Genomic DNA, 16,939 nt, shown 5'->3' on the forward strand with positions numbered 1-16,939 from the left:
TTTATTTGTTGTTCGTGGAAGTAAATTAATATTGCGTTAAGCAAGCAGGAGGGAAGGAGTCCAATTAATTAATTAAGCTTTTTTGATTAGTTAGAGGAAAAAATTAGTTAGCTATATATTTAACGATTAATACCTTAAATTTACGCACTCATTGATCAAGTTGCTTCAATATTAATAATTACTCAATAAAAGCAGAGTCAAGCAATTATTGATTATAGTAATAATTCAAAATAGAATGGATTTATATTATTTAATGATCTTAGAAAGAAAGTAGGTAAATAAGTAAGTAAGTAAGTGAATCAATTTTGTAAATTTAAACAATTTTCATTTGAAAATGATGTTTTACTAATTAAAATCGAAGAATTAATGTATGAATGAATGAATGAATTATACAGGGAGGTGTTTAATATTGAATTTATGGTTTAATAGATGGTAAATCAATTAATTGGTAATAAGATAGATATCCTTAAGTTGCAAGCATTAATCTTGCAAAATTCAAAGTAAAATAATAATGAAAATGATATTTCCTTCTTTTTTGATTTATTGATTGATTGATTAATCGATGGACTAAAAAAATACCAAAAGTAGCATAGTTATTTAGTTAGTTAGTTATTCTATAAGAATTGTTTTGTGAGTAATAAATAAATAAATATATATATATATATTTAGTAGAACAATCAATATATTATTTAATAAAATAAAAAAAATGTAAAAGAAATAAAAAAAGGTTTTGAAACAGGTTTCGAACCTGAAAAAAATAAAAAATAAAATCTTTGATCAAACATTTTTTCTTATTTTTTTTGTTGATTCAGGTTCGAAACCTATTTTGATTGTTTTTTTAATTTTTTTTTATTGATAAAAAAATATTTATTGTTTTACTAAATATATATATTTATATATATTTCGTAATCGCGTATGTGCGAAATAATTATTCGAGAATAGCTAGCTACAGCATATCTATCTATCTATCTATCTAGATGATTAAGAGATCTATTATATCATCTAATAATACCAGAAATCATATTTTGAATTTATTTTAAAGTTTTGATAAGCTAGTAGTTAGTTATTCAAATATTTTATTCAAAATACATACTGCATATATTAATTAAAGGTATTTATGATTAAATTCATTCCTTTAAAAATTTAAAAGAAATAAAAAAAGGTTTTGAGATAGGTTTCGAACCTGAAAAAAATAAAAAATAAATTAAATCTTTGATTAAACAAACATTTTTTACTTATTTATTTTTTTTGTTGATTCAGGTTCGAAACCTATTTATTTTGTTTGATTCTTTTTTTAATTTTTTTTTATTGATAAAAAAATCTTTATTGTTTAAGTAAATATATATTTATTTATTTATTTATTTCCTAATCGCGTATGTGCGAAATAATTATTCGAGAATAGCTACAGCATATTTAGATGATTAAGAGATCTATTATATCATCTAATCATACCAGAAATCATATTTTAAATTTATTTTAAAGTTTTGATAAGCTTGTAGTTATCCAAATATTTATTAAAAATACTGCAAATATTAATTAAAGGTATTTATGATTAAATTCATTTCGTTGCAAATATTATTGGCATTACTTTATTCCTTACTTATATAACTATTTCTCTCATTCATCATCATTATCAATTAATTCTAAATTAAAAAAAATAATATACCGTAAATCCTCATAAATTAATTCTCACCAGTATCAATTTTCACCATATTTTCTGAATATTTATTGATGATCACCATTTAGTACTCTATGAGTTTGGGGTTGGCGAGAATTAATGAGGATTGATGGTATATAAAAATAATTAATTATTTAATGAATTTGCTCATATTACTTTATATAATTAACTTTCTCAAAATTTAATTTATAGCTTTAAATATATTTAACAAATAAATTTATGATTATATTATTTAGTAACAAATATGATATACAGACAGACAAACAGACAGACATACAGACAACAAATATTTCTAGACGTTATTGTGTAATCATAATAATTTTATTTTTGAGATGAGAGATATTTTGAGAAATTTTATTTATAATTTAATGGGTACAAAATTTAAGTATAATTTCAGCCAGCCAGCCAGCCAGCCAACGATCCATCAATCTTCTATCTAGAGAATGATAATAATAAGGAGTTTTATTCCATATTTGACCTCCTGTCCACCAAATAAAATAAATCTTTTTCATTTTTAAGTGTTAATTTAACAGTAGCTTAATTGGGCAAGATTTACTTTAAATATAAAGATAGATACACGCCAATCGAAATAAAATAGATAGATATATAGATAGATGGAAAATTTAATTTTTGCTAAGATGATTTTAACTTAAAATATTGTTTAGTAAATAAATGAACTAACAATAATAAATAAGATTATATTATAAAATTAAATACTAACTTTTATCTTTCTTGATATTTTTTTATTTAATTTTTATATTAAGATTATTTCATTAGAATTGCCTTATGGGAAACGGTTCGTATAATCTTTTAGATTGTCAATCAAAATCTTAGCAAAAACTTGTTTGTTTTTAATTTTATTTTCAGTGATATCTCAATGCTAATTAATGAGGAAAGTTGAGTTTCTTCTATTATTAATAGGCTTAAGTAACACTTAATTTATTACTTTAAAGATTTCAATCAATTTGTTAATTTCTTTCTTGTTTTTGTTTGGTTTTCCTTTAAGTTATTATCCTTATTATCCAAGTAACATTTATTTGCCTATAAAGAAATTTCTAACACATATTTTTTACACTTTTATTATTTATATTTTAAAAATATTTTATTTTACTACGATTTAATTAAAGCCAGCGCACTCAAGCTATCAATCAATTCCTTCTTCAGATAATTTATTATTTTCAGAGCCTTCTTTGCAGATTCCACCCTAACCAAAATCCTTAAAAGTTAGTTACTTTGCAGTTTTCATTGAAAACGCCAAATGAATTTAATGCAATCGTTTGTCAACAATCTACATTCATTTTTTCTGTGCCTTATTCTTACAAAAATTTGGCATTTAAATATAATCATTTTTATTAATCCTATTTGTTTGTTTGTTTGCTTGCTGTTAATGAGTTTAAATGAAGTGCGAAATAAACAATTATTTATTACATCTAAATCTTTAAAAGATGGCTTGCTTGCTTATTAACTAAAAAGATGCTTTGCTTTCTATTATTATTATTATTATCAGCTTTTTATTAATAGCAAATTATTTGAGGTATATAAAAAAATTCTTTTTTCAATTAATATTATTTATGAGAATGTTTGTTATTGATTTCCAAAATTATAACCAGATATTTCCAATTCACTTAGCATTATATTAAGTTATGATCAAATAAATATATGCATATCTTTTTTCTTCTATTTTTAAAAATATTCAACTAAAATTTATATGATACTTTCTGATGATTACATAAATTCTAAATATGTAAAGAATCTCTATCTTTAATCTTTTTCTGTTTTTAGAAACCCTTTTTTTGCCTCTTATTCATTTAATATTTGCTTATAATAAATTTACTTTCTTTTAAGGCTAATAAGTGAGTTGCAATTTTAATCTTAATGAAGGTTATTAAGTTAATCTCAAATATAAAAATAAAAAAATAAATATATCTTTATTCTTCTATTTTTTAAAATCTTCAACTAAAATTTATATGATACATGCTAATTGATTACATACATTCTAAATATGTAAAGAATCTCTATCATTAATCTTTTTCTGTTTTTAGAAACCTTTTTTGCCTCTTATTCATCTAATATTTGCTTATAATAAATTTACTTTTTATTAAGGCTAAGTGAGTTGCAATTTTAATCTTAATGAAGGTAAAAATGTCAGAAACTACACTGCATTTTTAAATCCTAAAAAATTGAATAAAGTAATAAATAAATAAATACTTTGTCTCTTAATTAACAAAAACTTTTGATACTCTAAATCATTAATTATTCTATTTAATATTCCTTAAGAAATCAGTTCTATAATTTTTTATAATTTGATGTAAATAACTCGCTTTTAAAATGTAATATGAAGAAGTTCCTGTAATAAATAAATTAATAAATTCAATCAAACCATAATTTTTTCGAAAAAAATAGCTTCTTCTTTTTGTTTTCATTATTATCTACATTATCTTGTTCATTGTTATTTTAAATTTCCGCTAAATAACTAACTAACTAACTAACTAATTAATTAATTAATTTAAAGTCGTATGTTAAGTAATTAAGAAACAAATAACTTTTTAAATTAAATTTACTTTCTCTTTCAGTAATAAAAATTAAGAATTAGTCTTCATTAAGTTTAAATTTCTGATTTGATAAGTAAAAATACTTCTTCAATATAGATGCTGGATCCTAAAGAATTACTAAGCTAATCCTTTAATTGAACCAAAAGTAAATCTACTGAAAGATTTCCTTATGTTATTGTTTCTTTAAGCTTTCTTACAAATCAGTAGATAATTTTTCAATCACATATTATAGCAAGATGCCATACAAAAATTTCGTCTATTGAATATCACTTATAATGAAATAGATTTATTAGTTATTTATTAAAAAATTTATCTGATTTTTATATATATTTTATAATAGAATTGTAATTAATTAATAATTTAATATATAATAATTTTTTTACATCCAAATTTTAAATTTAGCTAAATTTTCTGAAGTAAGCTAAGTGGGGTAGCAAAAATACAGGAAGGATTTGGGGATAATTAATTAATTAGTTTTACTTAATTAATGAAAACGCCTATATATATTTAAAGATTGATTAATACCTTCGGTTTACGCACTCATTTATCAAGTTAATTAAAAAAAATAAATAAATACATAAGTACTTAATAAAAGCTGAGTCTTATTAATTATAGTAATAATTTAATTTTGAATGGATTATTATTATTTAATGAGCATACATACATATTAATAAATATAAAGTAAATCAATTTGAAAAATTTAAAATATGTTTTACTAATTAAAATCGAAGAATGAATAATACAGGCAAGTGTTGAATTTTTAATTTAAAGTTTAATAGATGGAAATAAGTTAATAAGTAATACTATATATATCCTTTTCAGTTGTAAACATAAATCTTGCAAAATTCAAAATATAATAATAATAATTATTTTTCCATATTTTTTTATTGATGCATGGATGAATGGAATGATGGAATGATGGATGGATGGATGGACTAAAAAATTCCAAAATTAGTTTAGTTAGCTATTCGAAAATAATAATAAATATATATATTTAAAAGAACTATAAATATTACTTAATAAAATAAAAAGATTTAAAAGAAATAAAAAAAGGTTTTGAAACAGGTTTCGAACCTGAAAAAAAAATAAAAATAAATAACATCTTTGATTAAAAATTTTTTATTTATTAATTTTGTTGATTCAGGTTCGAAACCTAATTTCGTACTTTTTTTTAATTTTATTTTAATTGATAAAAAATAATTATTGTTTTACTAAATATATATTTTCAAATCTCATGAGTGCTTGTGTGCGTGTGAAATTATCTATCATTCGAGAATAGGTATAGCATATTTTGATAATTGAGAGATCTATCCTATCATCTAATCATATTAAAAATAATATTTGGATTATTTAAAAATTTTGATAATGTAGTACAAACAAATATTTTATTAAAATTACTACATATTTTAATTAAAGGCATTTTATAAATAAATAAATTCATTTTGTTTCAAGTATTATTGGCCTTAATTTATTACTTATATAATTATTGCTTTAATATATACATTCATATATTTATCATTATTATCAACTAATTAATTATAGTTTTTAAAAAAAATATATAAAAATAATTAATTATTTAAGGAATTTACTGATATTGCTTTACATAATTAGCTTTCTTAAAATTTAACTTTTTGCTTAAAAACATATTAAACAAATAAATTTATGATGTTATTTAGTCGGGATAGACAGAATATTCGGTTATGCCGAATAAAATTTTTATTCGGTATCATTTATTCGGTATTCTGTATTCTTTAAAAAAGTGATATTTGGTCTGACCCTAGTATTTATTTAGTAACAAATATGATAGGCAACAAATTTTTGTAGACGTTATCGTGTACTAATTAATTATAATTATAATTTTATTTTTGAGATAAGAGATATTTTCAAAAATTTTATAATTTAATGGAAGGTTTTCTACAAAATTTAAGTTAAATTCAGTATTCATTTATTCCATCTTGTAGAGAGAGAGAAAATTATTATAATAAATTTTTATTCCATATTTTACCTTCTGTCTGCTCTGTAAATAAAATAAATCTTTTTCATTTTTAAGTATTAGTTTAACATGAGATTTACTGAATATATAAAAAGATAGATTTCAATCCAATTAGATGGAAAATTTAATTTTTCTTAAGAAAGTATGAGATCAGCTCATAAAAATTTTTAACTTGAAAAATTCTTTACTAAATTAATAAATAATTAATTAATTATAATCAGATTTTATTATAAAGTAAAATAAAAAGATAACTTTTATCATTTTTGATATGTTTTTTGTTTTATTTTTTTATCTAAATATTATTTGGTTGGAATTAATTGCCTTATGGAAAATGGTTAATATAAATAATCTTTTGTTTAGTCAACCAAAATCATAGCAAAATAAACATTATACTTTGTAGAGTTTTAATTTTTTTAAGATATTTCATAATAGAATCGATTTATTTTATTTAATCATTTTAGAAATAAATTAAGTAAGTAAGTAAGTAAATCAATTGTGTAAATTTAAACAATTCTCATTTTAAAATGATGTTTTACTAATTAAAATTGAAGAATGAATTAATGAATGAATGAATAAATTAATGATACAGGGAGGTGTTTAATATTTAATTTATGGTTTAATAGATGGTAAATCAATTAATTGGTAATAAGATAGATATCTTTAAGTTACAAGCATCAATGTTGCAAAATTCTAAATAAAATAATAATTAAAATTATATATCCTTCTTTTTTGATTTATTAATTGATTGATGGACTATAAAATACTAAAAATAGTATAGTATAGTGTAGTTAGTTAGTTATTTATTTAGTTATTCTCTAATAATTATTATATGAGTAATAAATAAATAAATAAATAATATATATTTAGTAGAATAATAAATATTATTTAATAAAATGAAAAAAATGTAAAACAAATAAAAAAAGGTTTTGATATAGGTTTAGAGCCTGAAAAAATAAAAAATAAATCTTTGAGCAAACATTTTTTATTTAATTTTTTCGTTGATTCAGGTTCGAAACCTATTTATTTTGATTCTTTTTTTTATTTTTTTTATTGATAAAAATATATTTATTGTTTAAGTAAATATATTTATTTCCTAATATCACACATGCGAAATAATTATTCAAGAATAGCTACTGCATATTTAGATGATTAAGAAGTCTTATATATCATCTAATAATACCAGAAATCATATTTTGAATTTATTTTAAAGTTTTGATAAGCTAGTAGTTATTCAAATATTTTATTCAAAACACATACTGCATATATTAATTAAAGGTATTTATGATTAAATTCATTTCGTTGCAAATATTATTGGCATTACTTTATTACCTTACTTACTTATTTATTTAATTATTTCTTTCATTCATTCATCATCATTATTAATTAATTCTAAGTTTGAAAAAAATATTATCTAAAAATAATTAACTATTTAAGGAATTTGCTCATATTACTTTACATAATTAACTTTCTCAAAATTTAATTATAGCTTTAAACATATTAAAAAAATAAATTTTTGATGATTATATTTAGTAACAAGTACTATAGACAACAAATATCTCTAAACATTATTGTGTAATCATAATAATTTTATTTTTGAGATGAGAGATATTTTGAGAAATTTAATAATTTAATGGGTAGTTTTTGTACAAAATTCAAGTATAATTTCAGCCATCATTCTATTTTCTCGATAATGATAATAATAAGGAGTTTTATTTTATATTTTACCTTGTGTCCACCAAATAAAATAATTCTTTTTCAGTTTTAAGTGTTAATTTAAAATTGCATTAATTTTAATTGGGAAGATTTACTTTATATATAAAGATACACGCTAATGCCAATGCAAATAGATAGATGGAAAATTTAATAATTCCTAAGAGAATATGATTTTAACTTGAAATATTCTTTAGTAAATTAACAATAAATAATAAGATTTTATTATAAAATTAAATGCTTACTTTTGTCTTTCTTGATATTTTTATTTAATATTTTTAGCTCAAGATTATTTCATTATAATTACCTTATGGGAAATGGTTTGTATAATCTTTTAGCTTGTCAAAATCATAGCAAAAAGTTATACTTTGTAGAATTTTAATGTTTGCTTTTAAGATTATTTTAAATGATATCTTAATGCTAATTAATGAGGAAAGTTGAGTTTCTTCTATTATTAATTGGCTTAAGTAATACTTAATTTATTATTACTTTAAAGCTATTAGTCAATTTATTAATTTCTTTCTTCTTTTTAGGTTTTCCTTTAAGTTATTATATATCCTTATTATGCATGTAGCATGTGCTTGCTTATAAAGAAATTTCAAATTTTTACTTTTTACACTTTTATTATTTAATTATTTATTTAAAATATTTTATTTGATTGCAATTTAAAGCGAGCTCTCAAGCTATCAATTCTTTCTTCAGGTAATTTCTTATTTTAGAGCCTCCTTTGCAAATTCCACCCTTATGAAAATCCTTAAAAGCTACTCAGCAGTTTTCATTTTGAAAACGCAAAATGAATTTAAGTTTCTCAATAATTTACATTCATTTTTTCTGTACCTCATTCTTGCGAAAATGTGGTATTTAAATATTAGCATTTTATTAATCCTATTTTGCTGTTTGTTGTTAATGAATTTAAATGAAGTGCGAAATAAACAATTATTGCTTACTTCTAAATATTTATAAGATGACTTGCTTGATTGCTTATTAACTTAAAAGATGCTTTGCTTTCTAAATTTACTATCAGCTTTTTATTAATAACAAATTAATTTGAGGTAGATGTCTTTTTATTTAATTAAGTTCTTTTTAGGATTAATATTATTTGTGAGAATGCTACTGATTGATTTGCAAATATAACCAGATATTTCCGAATTACTTAGCGTTATATTAAATTATTCTCAAATATATACATATAGCACTTCGATGAATTAAATTCTTGCGAACGCTGAGATGCAAGAATTTAATTCATGGATAAGCTATAAAGTAGATTAATGTAATAAATAAAATTCATTAAATTTAGTAATTTAAGCTTTTTTATATTTTTTTTTAAATAAAATTTATAATTTTAAATTACCTGATTTATTTTTTATAATAGTTTTTTGATTTATAATATTAATTACATTTTTAATTGCACCCACAATTAAAATTAATGAAAAAGTTGCTAAATTTATTTAATTTTATGGGATTCTAAATAAAAAATAAAATATTTTATTGTTCTCAATACCAAAACAGGACTTATTATATATTTTTTTTAAAAAAAGTTTAATAAGTCACTAATTTTACAACACCTTAGCTCTAAATTTAAATTTGCTCATATTTAGAACTAATTTATCTTTTAATAACATAAAAAAAAACTGATTAAACATTTCTCAAATATACATACTACAACACCCTATTCAGAATATATAAATTTAATAGTGAAATTTTAAAATATTATATCAATAATATTAATATATTTCTCAGATGAGTAAACATAGCAAAAGCATAGTAAAAGCCAAAGTTAACAGGTATGAGCCAGTAGTAGAAGTTAAGTCAGCTTAGCAAATATTATTTGAATCAGCATTGTAACCTGTAGGGCATGAGGCAGCACAAGTAGTTCCACTGAGTAATTTACCAGCAGAATAAGCTGTATGAGCAACAGTGTTACCATTACAGGATTTACACATCCAACCATTGAGATTAGAACCTGGATCAGCAGTACAATCAGTAACTTAACAATTTGGAGTTCCAGAAGGTGTAAATAAATTTTAGATTGTAGAATTAGCACCACATCCTTTGCAGTCAGTAGCCTTAGCACCAGCTGAATTTGCAGTACCACAACCAACATCAGCACCGTTAGTTGCTTAACAAACATTATTTTAATCAGCAGCATATCCTATAGGGCAACTGGCAACGCAAGATGTTCCACTGAAGAATTTACCAGCAGAATAAGCTGCATGAGCAAGAGTGGCACCATTGCAGGATTTACACATCCAACCATTGAGATTAGAACCTGGATCAGCAGTACAATCAGTAACTTAACAATTTGGAGTTCCAGAAGGTGTAAATAAATTTTAGATTGTAGAATTAGCACCGCATCCTTTGCAGTCAGTAGCCTTAGCACCAGCTGAATTTGCAGTACCACAACCAACATTAGCACCGTTAATTGCTTAACAAACATTATTTTTATCAGCAACATATCCCATAGGGCAACTGGCAACACAAGTTGTTCCAATGAAGAATTTACCAGCAGAATAAGCTGCATGAGCAACAGTGTTACCATTACAGGATTTACACATCCAACCATTGAGATTAGAACCTGGATCAGCAGTACAATCAGTAACTTAACAATTTGGAGTTCCAGAAGGTGTAAATAAATTTTAGATTGTAGAATTAGCACCGCATCCTTTGCAGTCAGTAGCCTTAGCACCAGCTGAATTTGCAGTACCACAACCAACATCTGCACCATTAATTGCTATGCATGTATTACTTGAATCAGCAGCATATCCTATAGGGCAACTGGCAACACAAGATGTTCCACTGAAGAATTTACCAGCAGAATAAGCTGGATGAGCAAGAATGGCACCATTGCAGGATTTACAAATCCAGCCATTCAAATTAGTGGATGGATCTCCAGTACAATCAATAACTTTACAATTTGGAGTTGCAGAGACTTTAAAGAAATTTCTGACAGTAGTAGATGGTCCGCATGCATTACAGTTAGCAGAATTAATACTACTTGGTGTACCACAGCCAACATCAACACCTCCAACTGAAAAGCAATTGTATGATGAATCAACTTAAAAACCTGGATCGCAAGAGGCAACACAAGTATCTACTTCGAATAATTACCCTCCACTATAAACTTAATTAGCACCTGAAACACCGTTGCAAGAAGCACACATATAACCATTGAGATTAGTACCTGGAGCAAGACTACAATCTTTAACAACACAATTTGGACTACCACTAGGTTAAAATAAATTTGAGATATCAGAAGTAGAACCACAATATTGGCAGTCTTAACTATTCATTCCTCGACTAGTAGGCGTACCACATGGAGTATCGCTACCTATTGAATTTGCGTTTACAGATGAAGCTGTAATTGAGATTATAGCCAAAATAGCTAGTAATTTATTCATTTTTGAATTTTTTTTTTTTTTGTTAATTATTACTTTTAATTATAAATTAATTAAATATATTTATTTTTCATTTAGTTTATGATTTAAAGAACCTCTTGACTATAATCATTAAAAAAGCAACTTTGATTTGTATGGAATTTTATATTAATTAATTTATATGTTTGTTAATAGTATAATTTCAACCTTAAGTAAAAAATATTTCTAAATAATAAATTGATATTCTTCTTGTATCTATGAAGTAATAAAAAATCCCATCTATTCGATCCCCCCCTTAAATTCTATTTATTATAAATTAATTTACATATTATTATTTCTTTTAGTTAAGGAGGGTAATCTTGGATAGTAGATTATATTATCAAAAATTTAATACCCTTGATTGAGAAAAATAATGTTTACTATTTAATTAAATTAATAGAGTTATATTTAATCAGAATTATTTTAGAAAAATCAACTTTACGTTTATTTAATTTTAATTTAAAAAAACTTGCATTTACTTATTTTTATAAAACAATAAAAGGAAAGAATATTTTATATCCTTCAAAATTTAAAATATATTTTTATAAATGTAATATTTACTGAGCAAATATTTCCAATATCATTTATCTAAATTAGATAAAATAAATGCCTCATACATAAATTTTAGCAATATTTAATTAGAAGTATTATTTTAAAAAATCAGTGATATATATATATATTACACTTATTGATAAATTAAAAAAAAATTTTCAGAAGAATTTCTTAAGGAAATAACTTTTAATAATATTTAAACACATTTATTTTTATTAATACAGTTTTTTAATTTATTAAAATGAAAAAGGTTTAATGTTTAACATATATTTTAAAAAAACTTTTAAGATAATTTACTTAATCATTTCATTATTTAAAATTTTATCCAAATATTAATATAAAAAATAATAATCTTTAAAACATTTTTCATTTAAATACAGAATTTCTTATGACAAAAGATAATAAGTGAATTTTAAACATAATTTAATTAGCATAAGGCAATTTTCAATAATAATCATTCACTCAATCAATCAATGAAAAGAAAATAATAATCAAATTTTTTTTATTGTTTTCAATATCTGATAAATTCAGAAGACTAAATGATGTATTAACTTAATTTGTAGAACTCGAATAATTAATAAAAGTTTTGTAATTTTTATTTTATGATAGGAGATTTGAAAATATATATAAAAGCAAGTAATTAATCTTAAGGTGGGGAATTTATTTTTTAAAGTAGAAATCAAACAAAAAATTTGAATAATTTTAGTCCCGTATAGGATTTTTGATTCCTACTATGGGTCCCGGTTGGTACCCCTCCCCCCGTAGATTATATTTTGAAAGATTAATAATAATAGAACCAAATTGTTTGCAATTTATTTAGGTTACTCTTACTAATTATGAGATTACAAATTAAATTAATAATTCATCAGAATCAAATTAAAAAACTTTATTTAAAAACAATTTACATTTACTATTTTTTGTCAAACAAAATAAAGGAAAGAATATTTATTTATATTCTTTAATATTTAAAATATATCATTAATATGTAATATTTTGTATTGCAAGCTTTCCCAAAATAATTTATCTGAATTTAATAAAAATAAATTTTGAGGAGATAAATATTAATAATATTTAATTAGAAATATTATTTAAAAATTAGTTGAATATATATATAAATTACACTTATTGGCGAATTAAATAAATTTTTCTGAATAATTCTTAAGGAAGCAAATATATTTTAATAATTTTTAAACTGGAAAGATGACATAACGTTAATTTTTATTTTTATTAATACAATTTTTTATTTTATTTATTTGGAAATAGTATAATGTTAAACAAAAAATATAATTATTCTTTTAATATATCTAACTTAGTTAGTTAGTCATTCATTTATTTATTTCATTATTTTTAAAATATTATTATAAAAAATAATAATTTAAAGAATATTTAATACAGACAAAATTTCCTATGACTAACAATAATTAATAAAATTTAAAAAGAAATTAAATGGCTTGAGGCAATTTTCAATAATGATCAATCAATCAAAAAAGAATAATAATTAAATTTTTTATTTATTTTTCAAGATCTGATTATTTTAGAAGTCTAAGTGATTTACCTATTAATTTAATATTGAAGACCTCTAATAATTAATAAAAACTTTGTTACTCTTTATTTCATGATAATTACCCTGGAAATAGAAATAAAATTAAATTAGCGATCTATCTTAATGTGGGGAGATTTATTTTATAAAGTAGATAACTAAAGAAGAAATCATACAAAAATGGAAGAAATTACAATTTTATATAAATATAAACTCTATTTATGTATAAATGTAAATATTTATGGGTAATTTAAAACTACAAATTTTCTTTTAAAGTACAGATTTTATCAAAAAGAAACAATAAAATATTAGGAATAAAAAAATCTCTTAAATTTCTACCCTCTAATAAATTTTAAATTAATTCATTATTGTAATAAAGAAAACAAAAGAAAAGGTGTGTTTTATCAAATTTCTGTACTAATAAATCAATTGGTATTGTAATAAATTAATTAGTGGAAAACTTAACACATTTTATTAATAATTACTGTAATGTTTGTTTTAATAATTTTACAATTAATAATTTATTTTAACATATTTATTATCTTAGCCTATGTAATAATTTGTAATATTTGTTTTTTTTAGTTCCTTTAAGTTGATCTCTGATAAGGTATCTCTCAACGCAGTTATAAAATAGCCAAAGGAAATTGTTGTGAATGGCATAATTATTACTATAAACATAGTCTCTAATACAGCTGGACACTTAATTGAACCAACTGCCTTTTGACCTTAAAAGGGTAGAAAAATAGATTGCCACCATGTTATGTTGCATTAAATGTACAAATTTTGATTAAGCCATCGCTTCTTTGCTGATTAGCCACAACAGAAAAAAAAGATTACTAAGCCAGTTAGGTTCTATTTTTAACTCTCATGTATGTATAGCTGCAATTCTTCATATTTCAAGTTAAGCTAAATGCTAAACAGATGAATAAATTAAAGTTACAAAGTTGATGACAATGTAGATCACATCAAAACCTTTTTTGAAAATAAATTAAAAAGCTCCTTGCCAGTAATAATTTCCATTTCATTCTAAATTTAGTATTAAATTGAAAGTAGAAAATAAAGCAACCTCAAATAACCAACAACTTAGAAAAATATTTGTGAGAAATGGCTTTAGGATAACAAAAACAAATATATTATGTTGTATTAAGTGATAATATTTAACATTCATAATGTATAAATTCAATTCGCAATCTTCAATATTTTAGCTAAAATAAAATTAGCATAACATAAAAACCTTATTTGCTTGAAAAGTTGAAAAGAGGAGTTTTCTTTAGTTAGTTAAAAAGAATATGTTGGTTGCAACAATAAAATCTAAAAAATTTCTTTTACAAATTTATCAAAATTAAAATTTCTTGTAAGCAAACTGTTTTGAATTTTTTTATTTTATTAAAAGCGTGCATTCTTATTTATTAATTAATTTATCTAAAAAGGAAAATTGCTTTTTGATTTGTTTAGTGTTAATTAAGTAGTTAAGGACTAGATTGATCGGCATATGAATCACATTTTTATTTTGCTAAAAATTCATTTGTAGTAGGTTTGTGGGGATTTAATTTCGATTTTTTATTCATAATAAATGAATTTACTTACTTTTTATTAAATTATTAAAAGGGGTTTTGTGAATGAAGAAAACCAGAAACTTTGAAGAAAATCTAATTAAAGATTTTGATGCTCTATTTATCTAAAACAAAAATCAATGTAAAAACTCCTCTTTCAAAAAAAAAATAATCAATTTTATCATAATTAAAAATGTGTGTAAAATAAACCTTTGCATATTTTACTAAAATTAGCTTTTAAAAATTCATTTAATAAATAAAAACATATTTGATGGGTATCTAAATCTAAAACAATACTTTTTACCCTAAAAACAAAAACATTAATTATTAAAATATAATATTGATAATTTTTTATTTAAGATTAATATTATTTTAAAAATAATTTTTATACTTAATAATTTTACAATTTTTTAATTCTAAATTTAAATTAGCTCATATTAAGAAATTATTTATCAAATTTATCTATTAACAAAATCAAAAAAAAAAAATGCTGATTAAAAGTTTCACAAATAAACTACAACGCCCTAATCGGAACATATAAATTTATTTATGAAATAAATTACAGTTTTAATATATAATATTAATATATTTCTCAGATGAGTAAACATAACAAAAGTATAGTAAAAGCCAAAGTTAACAAGTATGAGCTAGTAGTAGAAATAGGGTCTGCTTAGCAAATATTATTTGAGTCAGCAGCATATCCAGTAGGGCAACTGGCAACGCAAGCTGTTCCACTGAGTAATTTACCAGCAGAATAAGCTGTATGAGCATTAAAGGCACCATTGCATGATTTACACATCCAACCATTGAGATTAGAACCTGGATTAGCAGTACAATCAGTAACTTTACAATTTGGAGTTCCAGAAACTGAGAATAAGCCTTAGATTGTACTATTAGAACCGCATCCATTGCAGTCAGTAGCTTTACCGCCAGCTGTACCTGCAGTACCACAATCAACATCTCCACCGTTAGTTGCTTAGCAAGTATTGTTTGAATCAGCAGCATATCCTGTAGGGCAACTGGCAACGCAAGCTGTTCCACTGAGTAATTTACCAGCGGAATAAGCTGTATGAGCATTAAAGGCACCATTGCATGATTTACACATCCAACCATTGAGATTAGAACCTGGATTAGCAGTACAATCAGTAACTTTACAATTTGGAGTTCCAGAAACTGAGAATAAGCCTTAGATTGTACTATTAGCACCGCATCCTTTGCAATCAGTAGCCTTACCACCAGCTGTACCTGCAGTACCACAACCAACATCTCCACCATTAGTTGCTTAGCAATTATTGTTTGAATCAGCAACATATCCTGTAGGGCAACTAGCAACGCAAGCAGATCCACTGAAAAATGTACCAGCAGAATAAACTGAATGAGCTTTAAGGTTACTATTACAGGATTTACACATCCAACCATTGAGATCAGAACCCGGATCAACAGTACAATCTTTAACAGAACAATTAGGAGAAATATTAGGTGAAAATAGATTTTATTTTGAAGCATCTTTAACGCATGGTATGCAGTCTGTAGAAAAAGGAAAGCTTGGAGTACCACAACTAACTTGTCCACCTCCTACTGCTTAGCAAATATTATTACTGTCAGGAGCTGAACCTGGATCGCATTAAACGACGCATTAAAAACCTTCGAAATATATCATGCCTTAATAATAAGCTCCATTAGCACCAGAGACGTTATTACAGGATTTACACATCCAACCATTGAGATTAGAACCTGGGTCAGCCATACAATCAGTAACTTTACAATTTGAAGCTCCAGAAGCTGAGAATAAACCTTAGATTGTAGAATTAGCACCACATCCATTGCAATCAGAAGCCATACCACCAGCTGAATTTGCAGTACCACAATTAACATCATCACCAGCTGTTGCATTTACACATGAAGCTGTAATTGACATTATAGCTAAAATACCTAATAATTTATTCAT

At 23.2% G+C, this 16,939-nt stretch overlaps 3 protein-coding genes across 3 annotated transcripts; 1 reads left to right on the top strand and 2 right to left on the bottom strand. All coding sequences in view use genetic code 6, as the record gives it.

The window, feature by feature from the left end:
- Positions 1-2,010: 2,010 nt before the first annotated feature.
- On the top strand, positions 2,011-2,940 carry TTHERM_000606961 (transmembrane protein, putative; the record flags this gene model as incomplete). Its single annotated transcript, XM_012796179.1, has 1 exon — positions 2,011-2,940. One exon carries the CDS (start codon positions 2,011-2,013, stop codon positions 2,938-2,940), a length of 930 nt encoding a protein of 309 aa, XP_012651633.1.
- A 6,729-nt stretch (positions 2,941-9,669) lies between these two features.
- Positions 9,670-11,331, bottom strand: TTHERM_00606990 (immobilization antigen; the record flags this gene model as incomplete). The annotated part of the gene is made up of 1 exon (XM_001010538.1): positions 9,670-11,331. The coding sequence occupies one exon, from the start codon at positions 11,329-11,331 to the stop codon at positions 9,670-9,672; it is 1,662 nt and encodes a 553-aa protein (XP_001010538.1).
- Positions 11,332-15,583: 4,252 nt separating this feature from the next.
- Positions 15,584-16,939, bottom strand: TTHERM_00607010 (immobilization antigen; the record flags this gene model as incomplete). Its single annotated transcript, XM_001010540.1, has 1 exon — positions 15,584-16,939. One exon carries the CDS (start codon positions 16,937-16,939, stop codon positions 15,584-15,586), a length of 1,356 nt encoding a protein of 451 aa, XP_001010540.1.

The sequence above is a fragment of the Tetrahymena thermophila genome (genome assembly GCF_000189635.1).
Source record: "Tetrahymena thermophila SB210 genomic scaffold scf_8254754, whole genome shotgun sequence".
Classification (NCBI taxonomy): domain Eukaryota; phylum Ciliophora; class Oligohymenophorea; order Hymenostomatida; family Tetrahymenidae; genus Tetrahymena; species Tetrahymena thermophila.